This window comes from Marmota monax, unplaced genomic scaffold (assembly GCF_021218885.2).
Source record: "Marmota monax isolate L192 unplaced genomic scaffold, Marmota_monax_Labrador192_F-V1.1 WCK01_AAM20220418_F8-fsc00031, whole genome shotgun sequence".
NCBI classification, from domain to species: domain Eukaryota; kingdom Metazoa; phylum Chordata; class Mammalia; order Rodentia; family Sciuridae; genus Marmota; species Marmota monax.
In genome coordinates this window covers 3064492-3079851 of record NW_026695197.1, presented here as the reverse complement: position 1 = coordinate 3079851, position 15360 = coordinate 3064492, and the positions used below count along the sequence as shown (strand labels likewise).

Sequence of the window (15360 nt, the reverse complement as noted above, 5' to 3'; positions counted from 1 at the left end):
CTTCTCTCCTTTCCCCTCCTTTTACCTCTAGGGGAGGGAAGTGTGTGGAGGGAGGAATCTGGTTTGCTCCCCAGAGTTTGTCTTTGAAGGTAGCCTGCTGCGCTGGGCAGAAGGGAACTGGTGTCTTGAAGAGGCTGGACGAGCTAGAGTCAAAGAAGGTAAGTGTGCTGCCCCCTCCTGTTTATCTATAGAATTGCTCCCTCTTCCAGATGCTCAGCTTGCTTTCTCCAGTAGAAAAGAAGCTCCTTGCACCATTTAGCACAGATTCCTAAGGTTGACCCGAGAGGCACAACTCCTAAACTAAACCAGGTGAGTTTCCCAGGATAAAATAAAGGATTTTCCTTTACCTTCATTTCTTCAAATAATTGGTTATACTTTTTTTTTTTTTTAAGTTGTCAGTGGATCTTTTATTTTATTTATGTATATGCAGTGCTGAGGATCAAACCCAGGGCCTTACACATGCCAGGCAAGTGCTGTACCAGTGAGCCACAACTCCAACCCTACTGATACATCTTTACAAAATTGGGATGGTGTAAATTTCCCATTAACTCCTGCACCCTCCACTCAGTAAACTTTTTGTAGTGCTTGCTGTGTGTGTGATTTGGCCCTCAAGTACTGTTAGATTTTAGTACTTAGTGAAAGCATTCAGAATCACTGTTAAAATGTTGTGGAGATTATGCTGCTGTATAAAAATATAATAACCATCAGAAAAAAAGGTTAATGAATCTTATTAGCTTGAGATATTTGTTTCAGGGAGTTGGCACCCAAGCTTATAGTTGCTAGGAAATTGGTGACTGTATAAGCCAAATATTCCTTCCCATGTCCAGGCCTTCCATCTTCTTTGTTCAAGGGATAAAACTCAACATTTTAAAAAAAAGTTTAATTGCTCTTTCTAGTTATACATGACAATAGAATGTATTTTAACATATTAAATATACAGAGAGTTTAACTTCCCATTTTTGTGGTTGTACATGATGTGGAGTTACACTGGTCGTGTATTCATAGATAAACATAGGAAAGTAATGTCCAGTTCATTCTACTGTCTTTCCCATTCCCAACTCCCCTCCCTTTTCCCCACTACCCGCTGTCAAATCAGGTGAACCTCCACTCCTCCCTCACCCCCGCCTATTGTGAGTCAGCATCCACATATCAGACAGAACATTTGGCCTTTGGTTTTTGGGATTGGCTTATTTCACTTAACATGAGAGTCTCCAGTTCTATCCATTCACCTGCAAATGTCATAATTTCATTCTTCTTTACAGCTGAGTAATATTCCATTGTGTATATATATCACATTTTCTTTATCTATTTATCTGTTGAAGGGCACCTAAGTTGGTTCCATAGCTTAGCTGTTATGAATATTGATGTGGCTGCGTCATTGTAGTATGTAGATTTTAAATCCTTTGGGTATATGATGAAGAGTGGGATAACTGGGTCAAATGGTGGTTCCATTTCAAGTTTTCTGAAGAATCTCCATATTGCTTTTCACAGCGGTTGCACCAATTTGCAGTCCCACCAGCAAGTATGAGTGGACTTTTCCCCCCACATCCTCGTCAATATTTATTGTTGCTTGTTTTGTTGATAATTGCCATTCTGACTGGAGTGAGATGAAATCTCAATATAATTTTAATTTGCATTTCCCTAATTGCTAGAGATGTTGAACATTTGTTCATATATTTGTTGAGCAATCGTATTTCTTCTTCTGTGAAGTGTCTGTGCAGTTCCTTTGGCCAATCATTGATTTATTTGGTTTTTTTTTTTTTGGTGTTAAGTTTTTTGAGCTTTTATATACTGTTGTGATATGAACTAATCAGTAAAATAAATAAGAGTGTAAGTTATAGGTTATAGATTAGTAAAAAATATAGATAATAGATAAAAGATTTTGATAAGTGAGATAAGACAATTATAAAGCAAGAATTGTCATAGACAGGCCTAAGAATTTTTTTCCCAAATTGTACTCAATCCAGGATATGGTGGTCTTGGTGACCTACATGACTTTGAAGTAGATTCTCACCCCCACTAGCCACCTGCTCAAACTCAGGATACGGTTGTCTAACAGCTGCTCAGACCCAAGATGCGGATAACTGAGTAGCAAGTTAACTTCTTCTTTTTTTTTTTTTTTTTTAGCTTCTGCAACTTGCTTGCTTGCTAACTGGGAAATTCCAGTCCTGCTTAGGGCTCACAGGAAACTACTGTTTTAGCTTCTGTGATTGGCTGCTTGCATGCTGCTGAGAAAAGTCCCTGAGCTATGGGTTTTGTCCTTAAATTCCCAAGATATAGGCAAGGAAATTGCTGTTCTCCCACAGAGCTTCAGTCTCTACAGGTGGGTGACAGTCCCTGGCCAGGTAAATAAAGCTCTCTTTGATTTGAATTTGGACTTTGAGTGTTTTCTGAAGTAGCTCCTCATAACAATACCCTGGAGATTAATGCTCTCTCTGAGGTGTAGGTAGCAAAGATTTTCTCCCGTGTAGGCTCTCTCTTCATGTTCTTGATTGGTTCCTTTGCTGTGAAGAAGCTTTTTAGTTTGATAAAAATCCTATTTATTGATTCTCGATTTTACTTTTTGCACTTTAGGAGTCTCATTGAGCAACTTGGTTCCTAAGCTGACATGATGTAGATTTGGACCTACTTTTTTTTTTTTTTCTAGTAGGTCTAATGCCTAGGTCCTTGATCCACTTTGAGCTGAGTTTTGTGCAGGGTGAGAGATAGAGGTCTAATTACACTTTGGTATATATGGATTTCCAGTTTTCCCAGTACTCTTTGTTGAAGAGTCTATCTTTTCTCCAATGTATGTTTATGGTGCCTTTGTCTAGTATGAGATAACTGTATTTATGTGGGTTTGTCTCTGTGTCTTCTTTTCTGTACCAATTGGTCTGTATGTCTGTTTTGGTGCCAATACCAAGCCATTGTTTTTCTTTTTCTTTTTTTGGTACCAGGGATTGAACTCAGCCGCTGAACCACATCCCTAGCCCTATTTTGTACTTTTTAAAATTTAGAGACAGGGTCTCACTGAGTTACTTAGTGCCTTGTTTTTGCTGAGGCTGGCTTTGAACTCCCAATCCTCCTGCCTCAGCCTCCGAGCCACTTGGATTATAGGCATCTGCTACTGTGCTCTGCTTCATTTGTGTTACTATAGCTTTGTAGTATAATTTAAGGTCTGGTATTGTGATGCCTCCTGTTTCACTTTTCTTGCTGAGGATTGGTCTGTCTATTCTGGGCCTCTTTATTTTTCCCAAATGAATTTTATGACTGCTTTTTCTATTTCTATGTAGAATGTCATCAGAACCTTAATAGGAATTGCCTTAAATCTGTATCGTGTTTTTCATAGTATGGCCATTTTGACAATGTTAGTTCTGCCCATCCAAGAGCATGGGAGGAGATCTTTTCATGTTCTAAGATCTTCTACAATTTCTTTCTTTAATATTCTGTAGTTTTCATGGTAGAGTCTTTCACCTCTTTTGTTTGATTGATTCCCCACCCCCTGCTTTGATGCTATAGCAAATGGGATAGCTTTCCTAATTTCTCTTTCGGTTGATTCATTAGTGATTATAGGAATGCAATTGATTTTTCGGTGTCAATTTTTATATCCTGCTACTTTACTGAATTCATTTATGAGGTCTAGAAGTTTTTGGTGGAGTTTTTTTTTTTTTTGGGGGGGGGATTCTAAATATAGAATCATGTCATCAGCAAATAGAAATAGTTTGAGTTCTTCTTTTCCTATTCATATCTCTTAAATTTCTTTGTTCTAATTGCTCTATCTAGAGTTTCCAGGATTATGTTGAATAGAAGTGGTGAAAGAGAGCATTTCTGTCTAATTCCAGTTTTTAGAGAGAATGCTTTCAATGTTTCTCTATTTAGAATGATGTTGAACTTGGGTTAACATATGTAGCTTTTACAATGTTGAGGTATGTTCCTACTATCTTTAGTTTTTCAGGTGTTTTGAACATGAATGCATGCTGTATTTGTCAAATGTTTTTTTTCTGCATTTATTGATGTGATGAATTATGTTTATTAATTTCCTAATGTTGAAACAACCTTGCATCTCTGGGATGAACCCTACTTGATCATGGTGCACTATCTTTTTAATGTTTTTGTATGCAATTTGCCAGTATTTTATTAAGAATTTTTGCACTTATGTTTATCAGAGAGATTAGTCTGAAATTTTCTTTCCTTGATGTGTCTTTGTTTTTGGTATCAGGGTGATTCTAGCTTCATAGAATGTGTTTGGAAGGGTTTCCTCCTTTTCTATTTCATGGAATAATTTGTGGAGGATTGGTGTTAGTTCTTCTTCATCGTGATATGATATATTATATTTTTAACTCAGTCTTACAGATTTAGTCCCACAACTGAAAAGGAAACTGAACTCCAGAGATGAAAGTAATTCATATAGCTATGACTATTGCATATTGGTATATAAGGTTTTCACTAATATCAAGAATGAGCTTGTTAACAATATGTTGTAACACACAGATTCTTAAATATATGCATTCTTTGACCAGAAATTTCAATTCCAATGGAAAGGACATAAAATGCATGTAAAACTTCATGCACAAAGATATTACTCACATCATTATTCATAATATGAAAAAGAGTGGGGAAAACCTCATGCATAGGATGCAATATCTCTTAAAATGCTTTTACAAAGACTAATAAGTGCAAACCTTTATATATGATAATTTCAACTTTAAAAATATATACAAGAGTAAAGGTGTAGAGAAAAATTCAATAACAGTCATGACTTTGGATTTCATAGACATTAGCTGTCAGCTGAAAGATAGAACTATGTTAGCATTAACTGAGGAAAACTATCTTAGTATTAACAGTAGTTGTTTCTGGCTAATGGGACATGATTTCTAGTTTATATTTTCCAAATTTTGTACAATAGCACACATTACTTTTATACTAGGAAAATAGTGCTTAAAAAAAAGGCTCAAAGTCTCAACACTGACTTTTCTTTTGATTTCACTACTTTTCCTTCTAAATGTAGAAAGCATATTATTCTGAAGGTGAAAGACTGGGTCTGAAATTCCCTGTTCTGCTCTTCCAGCACATGGTCCTGCAGGTAGAGTCCTACAGAAGGGCATTCACTGGGCTCTGTGATTTTAGGCCACAGTGCCCTCTTTGGGACAAAGTTGGCCTAACTGACTACCACCATTTGCTGCTGATGATAAAGGCACAATTGTAATATGATTTTGGGATATGGGCAATTAATAAATCAGTTACCCTAAGGATTAGGATGTAGATGAAACAAATCATTTTCTTAATATATTGGTTCATTAAAACATCTTCCCTGATGGTCTCCTTGTGAATAGCTCTATGGCTCTCTTAATCATACCAGAGCAAACTTCATAAGTAACTTCAAATTCACTGTTCTCCTTTAAACTTGATAATTCTCTTTAACCTTCAGATAGAAATAACTATTCCTTAGCATATCACACACATCCAAGCATCTCACTGCTTATTCATAGAACCATCTTCCTTCATCCTTCAATCTTACTATTTTCAGGGTTTGGAGGAGCCAATCTCTTTCTTCACCTTCCCTGTGGCTTAATAATTCTAATATTACAGCTATCCCACTGTATTTCCCATTCTGTTGGCTGGGAATGCCCTTCTCATTTCTTCATCTGGCTATTTCCTGTGGTTCCTGTTGGACTGGGCTCAAAGGTCAGTTCTGAGGAGACGTCTTCCTCATGTCCACTACGTGGGACCCTTCTTCTCTCCTCCATCAGCACGCATCCATAACATGCATATAATACAATACTTGCTTGACTCTATTTTAACTCTTCACTTCTTCCTGTATCTCACTATGAAGACTTGATTGTGAAGACTGTAGTGTACTTCTCTACCCATGTTCTTAGCTCACTGGCAAATAGCGAAATCTCCTCAAAAACAAAAACAAAAAAACCCCAGTTAGCCAATGGAAGAATGAACATTGGAACTGCTCATGGGTCACAGTGGTTCCTACATAATTTTTAAAATTTTTCTTAATTTCCTTCATCTTTAAAAAGAAGATCATGAGGTGGATTGAATGAAAAAGATTTTGAAAAGCAACCAGCACTGTGCTAGACATGTGATAATCTATATTTGGTGTTTTTCTTTTTCTTTTCTCTAACCCCTATCTAGGTTCATGTTCCCCTCACCTGGTGGCTCATGCCTTACCGATACTCAAGTCTCCTCCCAGTCAGTGCCTCCCTGTTTAATGTGTAATGAGACATCCTAGTCAATCAGTGTTTATGCTGATCACACAGTGTGCACTGTGACTTTTCTACCAACACCCACCATCATTCATCACATATTCACTGCCTGCCTTTAGACACACATTCAACATCTCTCTCACCTTTCACTTAGTCATCTATTAGTCACAGAGAAGTTTAGCTCTATGAATTCGTAACCAAAGTGTGATCCGTTTTCTAAGAAAAAGGTTGATCTTTTAAGTCAACAGCCACAAATATAGGTTGTGGTGTTCAATTTTCATTTGTTCTACTTTAGTTCAGCTTGTTTTATCTACATCATATATTGACCCTCCTACACTGCCCTTCGTATGCACAATTCAACTTGCATATGAACCAATGAGCAACCACTGTCTGGTGTCTAAGCACATGCTGGCTGTCTGCCAACACAATAATAACCAGAGAATCATTTTAACCCATAAAACAGAATTAATTTGTAAAATAGTTTGGATAATTTTCTTGCTTTTATTGTATTATTTTAAAGAATGGCATGGTTTCTTACAATCTTTTGTGTATTTGCTATTTTTATCCACAGTAGTTCTGGCAAAGTCACTGCCAATTAAATTACTACTTCCCAATATAAACTCAGGCTACTATTATTTCAAGTAAGCTGAAACAACATTTAAAGAAGATGTCTTAGCAAATTAACTTCATTATCTGTATTTAACATTTAGATTATGTTTAAAATATGGTAGTAGTTATTTAGATCTTGTAACATCCATGAAAAAAAAATGATCACATTGTATTTTGTAATAATAAGTTGGCTTTCTAGGAATGGGATTTTTTTCCAGGAGCATGGAAATTTGATATTTTGGGATCATTTGGTTGGCTTTTATGATTGTTTTGAGAAATTTATTATAACTGAAAGCAAATAATTTTTAATACTGATTTCAATATTGGCAACTCTACTTTACTCCAGATGAGTGATCTTTTTGTTTTTACTGAATTTATAATAAGAAATACTTTTGAAAGAAAATATAAGCTGTTATTCAACCAATGGTTATAATGAAAGGCAATCTCTTTATCAATTGGCTTTGTCTTGCAAATTTCCAGAAGTTTTAACATTTTTCTGAAGTATTCTATGTAACATTCATACTATAAAAGGCAAAAATATAGATTAATGCTTAACTTTTGAGGGTCTCAAAGTTATTAATTTATAAATTCAATTTAATTAGATATTTCTAATAAAATCCTTCAAGTTTATATTTTTAGCTTAAGTATCAAAAATGTCCAGATAATTAAAAAAAAAGAAATTAGCAGTATTGTACCTAGAAAATACCAAAACATACTGAAAAATAGAGTGGGATAGCTGTAATATTAGAATTATCAGCATACATAATACTATATTATTGTAAGAGAATAGAAGTCTATTTAAATATTTATGATAATTTATAAAATTTATTTAATGATTTATTTTTTATTTAGTCAACTTATATTTACTAAGTATTAGATTCTGTATAATAGATGGGTAACATCAAGTAATCAAGTCATACTAGGTTATTAAACCTTAAAACTTGTTCAATAAATCAATTGTTATTATTTATAGTTAAGCAATCTTGCCAAGAACAGTTGGTGGAAAGAAAAATTGAAGTTCTTATTGAGAAGAAAATTTGGAAAAACTCTGTAAAAATGATTCGACATATCCTTTGTTATCCCCCTTTGAAGAGGGAATTTCAGCTTTTGTGTCTATATGAATGTGTGTGTAGAATGTGTATGTAAGATATAAGCTAATGTTCATATAGCATTATTTATAATTGTAAAAACTGGAGTCCATCTTTTTGGTAATAAGAAAATGATAAAAACACATGTTGCAAATATATGAATATTATACAGATTTTTTGGAAGAATGAAATCTGACATTGAATGATGTTTATTATAATGTGAGAAAATCAAGTTACAGATGAGTATGACAGAAAAAAATATTCAATGACGAAATCATGGTGCCAAACTCATATTGTAATAGCTCTATTTTGGTTAACTCTGGGAAAAGCTACTCTGCTGTCATGGCTGTAAATACTGGCTGTGTTGGATATTAGTGTTGGATTGCAATTGTCAATTTTGTATTATTATCATCATTCACTTTTAAGGTTTTCAAAGTCCCACCAAAGTCAGCTCCCAGTCATTGTATCCCTGTTAAATACATAATAAAGAAGTCCTTGTGAATCAATGTTTATTTTGGCCATTTTTCAGATTCACATTCCAGGCTCACTTCTCTATAGCACTTCTAGGATTTATTTTATCCATCTACACCATCATTGTTTCCAAAAAGCATGAGACCATAACTTCATTTTGGTACTCTTTATGCAAAACATCCATTTTGCCTGAATTTTCATTGTGGGTTATATACTTGCATATTCTTGTTAAGGGTGACATTTGCACAAACTTTTGGAAGATCACCCCAGAGTCTGCTATCTAGAGGGACACTGTTGAACTAAAGACACTTGGTTTCAGGTGCTAGAGAGAATTGAACTATATTCTTCTAAAATTAATAAGTGCATACTAAGTCCTAGACATTCTAATAACACTGTAGATAGAGAAATGAGAAGAGTGTTGTTTTTGATTTCAAGGAGTTCACAGTCTAGCAAATAAAGAAGAAGTAGTGTGTTTATTATTCAAGGGAGCAAGGAAGGAGAGCTAGATAAACAAGCAGGTTGTGGTTGTGGGAGGAAGATCCAGCAATGCTCCTGAGAATTGGCTGTGCTTGAGGTGTGTTGAGGGGTAAGAGAAAGCTAAACAGATTAGGGGAGTGGAGAGGGTTCTAGATTAAGGAACTAGGGTGGTGCAGGGTGACAGAAGTATGAGGAAGCACGCCTTGTTCCAGAAATTATGAATAGGCCATACACCTCTCTTAAAGTAATAAAAAAAGTCAAGGGCATTCATTGTGTAAATTTAATCAACACAGAGAATGACTAGTCAGCATCACTTTAGATAATTCAACCCAGACCAGAGCTCTCTTTAGTGGTGATCTGAAAGATCTCCTTGTCTTGGGGTGTTGACTTAACAGATCCTGACTGCTACAGAAGCAAATACCAGGCTCTCAGCTTCAGTGATCCTTTCGTGAGGGTGTGTCTGTTGTGGTGATCAAAGCACACCAGCTGTCCCATAAAATAGGATCTGGCTACTGCTTGGCACAAAAGTTTCCCCAGTTAAATCCAACCCCCTAATGAGATTCAAGATCCTCTTTCCCTCATGTATCCTTCCAGAATAACAGTAACAGATTTTGGTGAGTAAGAATAGTCTTTGGAGTTAGATAGCCCTGAATTTGATTTTAATTCTGTTACTCACTTAAACTCTAACGTAAAAGTAACAATTTTTAGCTTGAGCATCTTCATCTGTGACATGGGTATAAATCATACCTTATTAGTGTTGTTTTGAGGATTCAATAGGATAATTTATGATAATTCAATAGAATAATTTATAATTATATGGCAATTTTATAATTATAGATTCAGATATTTTTATTATATTTAATTTGAATACTTAATAGTTTTTAGATATGTTTTTGACCTTTGAAATCTTTGTAATTCCTGTCAGACAAAATCTACTTGACCAAGGCCAGATGTCACCATCTTCAAAGCAACTTTCTGAATTCCCCTAACTGAAATTAATCATTCTTTCCTTATTTCCATAGAAATTGGTGCAGTTAGTACAGAAATAATAATAATTTTGTTGAATTTAAATCCAGTGGGAAGAGACAGTATAAGAGACTATAATTACAATGTCTAGAATAATTTCTGATGTTTATTTATATGATTTGTTATTTTATAATGAGCATTCAAAAATAAAACAATGATTCTATTAAGAATTCTCCCATTAATAAACAAATGGATTATTGTGATTTCAATTTACAAATGAATTCATGCCCCTGTATCATACACACAATGAGAAGAATGACACTCATCTAGTGACACAATGGGAAAAGCTTTCCCCAATGGGTATCTGTGTTTATGCATGGAATACGATGTGTACCCAGGATAAAATGAAGCATTTTTTTCTCTCTTAGCACACATTTTTTTAATTGAAGAATTATATAAAACATTATTACATTTAGTAAGACATTGCAATCAGAAATATTTAAACAGGGAATTTTTAAAAGAATAATTCCCTTTGAACAAGTTAATAAATATGCTCATATTCTAAGTGATTTCCTTTCCCCTCACCTAAGATTTTTCCAAGAGAGCCCATTCATTCATTTAGTAATGCCATCTACTTAAGCAATTCCATAGGTCAGGCAATATGGCTCAAACAATATGCTGTTATATTTATTTATCAAATCTCATTTCCTAGACTTCTGCATTCATTTTCAAACCTTAACATAAATGCTATATTAAGTTTACTTCTTAGACAAAACAATATTCTAACTCTTAAGCAGTGAAGAGGGATCTTGGTTTATGCTTTCTATTTTGTTTGGGATGATATTTAGAAATGCCTCACTTTCAGAATCTGGAAATACATGTGAACAACCCTCACCATCGGGGCATGATGGTTAAGTTGCCTCTCACTGTATGCTGAGAGAGAAAATGGAAAGCTTCTGTTCTTGTTTCCACAGAGAATGTGGGGGAAGGCATCCATAAGAGGTGGATTTCCTCTTTTAGAGGTAATTGTAAGTTTTTGCATATTGATAAAGAGAGAGGAAAAACTCACAGAAAAAATCTCTTACCCTTCTCACAAGTAGTTTCATCTCCTTTCAAACTTTTAATCTGTTGATCAATGCTTATTTCTATTTTATTTCTCAAATTTCATAGTGTTTTCAGTTTTGACTTCACTAACACTTTACATTCAATTATCCACTAGTCATTTTATAATTCTGAGAATTGTTGGTTTAATAGAATGCACATTTCAAGAGTAATGTCCATGTCAGGACAGAATTGAGCACATGAAGAGGCTATGGGGTGGGCCATTGATTGATTGTTAAAATGACCACAAACCAGTGATGCTTGGCTACACCCTGAATTTCATCAAATTATAGATTAATAAAGTGTAGCAGAATCTTTGTTATAAATAACTAAATTGAGGAATGACTGTAACAGTTGGCAGTACCCACAATTTGAAAACTATTACAAAATGTGCAATGCTTTAGTTATTTTGCACTTAAACTTCATAAAACCTATTTCTTTTTTTTTTTTTTTTTAATATTTATTTAATTTTAGTTTTCGGCGGACACAACATCTTTGTTTGTATGTGGTGCTGAGGATCGAACCCGGGCCGCACGCATGCCAGGCGAGCACAATACCGCTTGAGCCACATCCCCAGCCCAATAAAACCTATTTCTTTAAGAGATACTTTTTGTTCCAAATAGCAATAGCAAAGTCCATGCAATAGACAAAATTTAATCCTCTTCATTCTGATGAAGTTATAGTATTGAAACACTGGCTAGGGTATATGAGCAATGGGTTCAAGGTTTTGTTCTACAACTAGCTCCTTGTGGTCATTTAATCCACTTTTAGATTCGTTGACTATAAAATTGGTGAAATGGGTAAACGGTTATGTAAGATGACTCAATTTCTATAATAGTTTTATTCATAAAGGAACAAGCAAACAAACAAACAAAAAAACAACAAGAAGTCCAATTACTTCCTTATGAAAGGAAAAAGCCCTGAAAATGTTTATTTCATTTCATTTACATTATCTTTCTAGTAACATTATAGTTACTGCTATATAGTTTACATATTTTACAGAATTAAATAAAACTACTCTGCAGAATTTCTTTTTCTTAAGCCAACTTTTATGTCTACTGAAGCCATCTGTGCACGTTTCCATTTCATTCATTCAGTGTGAGTAGTAATATTAGAAACCCAGCTTGGTAATGGATCAAATAGGTTACTAGTTATTCTTGGTAGTAACTCAAAGTCATATTTCAGAGTTTTATTTTAAGTATAGAAATGAATTAAAGGCTCTATGAAGATAGGAATCATGTTTGTCTTTTTTACCTCTGTGCTCACAGACCCAAGACCAGTGTTCAACACCTAGTAGCTGTTGAGTATATTAAAAAAAGATAGGTGTGCTTTAGAAAACATCTGGCTGCCAAATGAAAGCCCTATGATCCAGGTCAATAAAACTGTTTAAACTATGTTTCACATCATTTTAGACAAAATTAGAAAAAAGTAGTGAAAAAATTCCCTTTACTGGGGAAAATGCTAAGATTTCTCTTAAGATCTGTTTTTATTGTAGATTTGTCATAAATTTTCTTTTGCAATTCTAAATTAATATTACAGTAATGATACAAATTGATAAAGTGCAATAAAATTGATATGTGTTTATATACTTCCTTTTGAGGAGCCACTTCCTGTTGGCAAACTCTTCTTAAAAAATTAAGCATGCCCTATCACTTAATATTGCTTATCTTGAGAAATCGTTTGAAAAAACAAATGACTTCAGATATCTATTAACATATGTTCCATATTCCTTTACCATTTCCTTTCAGAAATGTACTTTAAAAAATTTTTTTAAAGAAATATTTCTCTAAAGAAAATACTGCCAGATAAAACTTCTTTGAAAATCCCAAGAACGTGGACATCTTGATTTACGTGACTTTCTGTAGGCCTCAAGACCCATTGGATTTGTGAAATGAGTTATGCACTTTAGACAATATCAAAGGATACAAAATATTTTCTTTAAGTTTTTTGGCATATATTGAAAATCAGAAAAAACTAAGAAAGACTTATCTAAAGTGCTTAGCCATATTTATCCCTTGAAAGATCCAATCAAAGCCACATTAAACTTAGAACATCTGAATGTTTGTTGACTATTAATATTTTAAATATAGTACATTATACATCTTTGATGAATGTTTTGGTGACTATTAGGCTGCAAGATCAGCATCTAGTATACCGGTCATAAATCACTTACTGTTGGGAGTAATGTATGTTACTATATCTTGTCACTCTGTGTCGAGACGTCATTGGGGATGTAGAGCCAATGGTTTGGCTTATGTGAATGTCTGGACTCACCATTTGTGTCACTTGAATTTCTGGCCCTACCAAAATACCGCCACTCATCACAGGTCCCGTACAACCATCAGTCATGCTACCATTGTTCATGTCAGGCATACCAGGGCTAGACAGGACTCTCTCAGCATAGTATACATTGTGTGTGTTGGCTAACTCGGCAGGCACACAAATATTCCCTTGAACATCATAGACAGGTGCCATCACTGTTTCTGTTACTACAACATTGGGAGGAAGCTGAGGATCAAAAACAATTGTTGTGGGTTGTACACATGGGTCAGCAGTAGTGTAAGTCTCAGTCACTATGATATCCCCATGAATCACGGGTTCAGAGGCTGCCATTTCTGCTTGGAATTCAGCTTCTGAGAGAGTCATTCCTGAAGATTCATTAACAAAGTAATTAGGTCCCAGCAAAGGGAGGTCAGTACTGATAGGGATACAGGCCTGGTGTGAAGGAAATGGCTCAATTTCGGTGTCTAAGCAGATTTCAGCAAGAGTCCTAAATTTTGGATCTAAAGTTTCCATGTAGCTTTCATCCAGGTCATCCACGATCCAACTGCAGCAACCAATGGAGCCCACAGGTGACCCAACTCCCTCATGGTCGTAGATAAGCAAGCAGTCATTGGCTGGTCGGCCTTCATCCTCATCTGCATATGCGTATGCTTTCTAAAATTAGAAGAAAAATGGAGAAGTAGAAGTTTCCTTTCCCTTAAAATAATCAGAGAAGCCCTGCCAGTGGCCCATGCTTATAATCTCAGAGGCTGGGGAGGCTGAGGCAGGAAGATTGTGAATTGAAAGCCAGCCTCAGCAAAAGCGAGGTGCTAAGCAACTCAGTGAGACCCTGTCTCTAAATAAAATGTAAAATAGGCCTGGGGATGTGGCTCAGCGGTCCAGTGTCCCTGAGTTAAATCCCTGGTACCTGCCCCCCCAAAATAATAATCAAAGAAGACTAATAGCAATGCTTCAGAAACTTCTAAGGTTAAATCAAGGAATAAATTGAGGAAAAAGACTAGCACTTAATGTATTACTAAATAACTGGAATTTTTATAAAGGAGATCAGATTGCATTAATGATGCATTCAATTTGAGGATTAAACATGAATTTCTCTTATTTGAAAACTAATAAATGATAATGACTATATTTTGTTCAGATTTGAATCAAAATTAATATTTAAATCTATTGTAGTTATAGATTTTTGTTTCTGGAATAAAATTGTATTTAGTTATATTCAAACTATTTATATAAAGAGAGATATTTGATCAATTTGAAATGAAAGCATTTATAAAGATTTAAATCTTTCTGAGCTACAGGGACTTGTGTTAGAATGTTCATGAAATTTTATGTGGCTTGAGCTGAGAGAGCTGGAATGATCTCTGGAGTTAGTTCCATAAAAAGGAAGGCACTAAAAGATCATCTACCATGATTTTCAAATTATTCTTTAAAGAAAGACATTTAAAATGAAACCTTAGGTTGGAGCACAATATGTAGAATAGAACAGATGCAAGTAGAATCTCCCTGTTTGGAGGGGGTGCAGACCTGCCAGCTCTCTTCCTTCTTCCCTCACCTATAATGGTCTTTGTTTTTTTTTTAATTTTTTATTGTGGGTTGTTCAAAACATTACAAATTTCTTGACATATCATATTCCACACTTTGATTCAAGTGGGTTATGAACTCCCACCTTCACCCCATACACAGATTGCAGAATCACATCAGTTACACATCCATTGATTTACAAATTGCCATACTAGTGTCTGTTGTGCTCCACTGCCTTTCCCATCCTCCCCCCTCCCCCCTCCCCACCTCTCCCCTCCCCTCCCCTCCTCTCTCTCTACCTCCTCCACTGTATAACCCTGAGGGTCTCCTTCCATTACCATGCAATTTCCCTTCTCTCTCCCTTTCCCTCCCACCTCTCATCCCTGTTAAATGTTAATCTTCTTCTCCTGCTCTTCTGTCCCTACTCTGTTCTTAGTTACTCTCCTTATATCAAAGAAGATATTTGGCATTTGTTTTTTAGGGATTGGCTAGCTTCACTTAGCATAATCTGCTCTAATGCCATCCATTTCCCTGTAAATTCTATGATTTTGTCATTTTTTAATGCAGAGTAATACTCCATTGTGTATAAATGCCACATTTTTTTTATCCATTCGTCTATTGAAGGGCATCTAGGTTGGTTCCACAGTCTT

The 15360-nt window shown here is 35.2% G+C and overlaps 1 protein-coding gene across 1 annotated transcript in view; it reads right to left on the bottom strand.

Annotated features, from left to right (window-relative positions):
- Positions 1-9961: 9961 nt before the first annotated feature.
- The window catches only part of Dsg4 (desmoglein 4), a 41425-nt gene continuing 36026 nt past the window's right edge, over positions 9962-15360 (bottom strand). Inside the window, exon 16 of the mRNA XM_046428456.2 lies at positions 9962-13843. Coding sequence (XP_046284412.2) covers positions 13076-13843 — 768 coding nt within the window. The 3' untranslated portion in view covers positions 9962-13075. The remainder of the gene's footprint in view (positions 13844-15360) is intronic.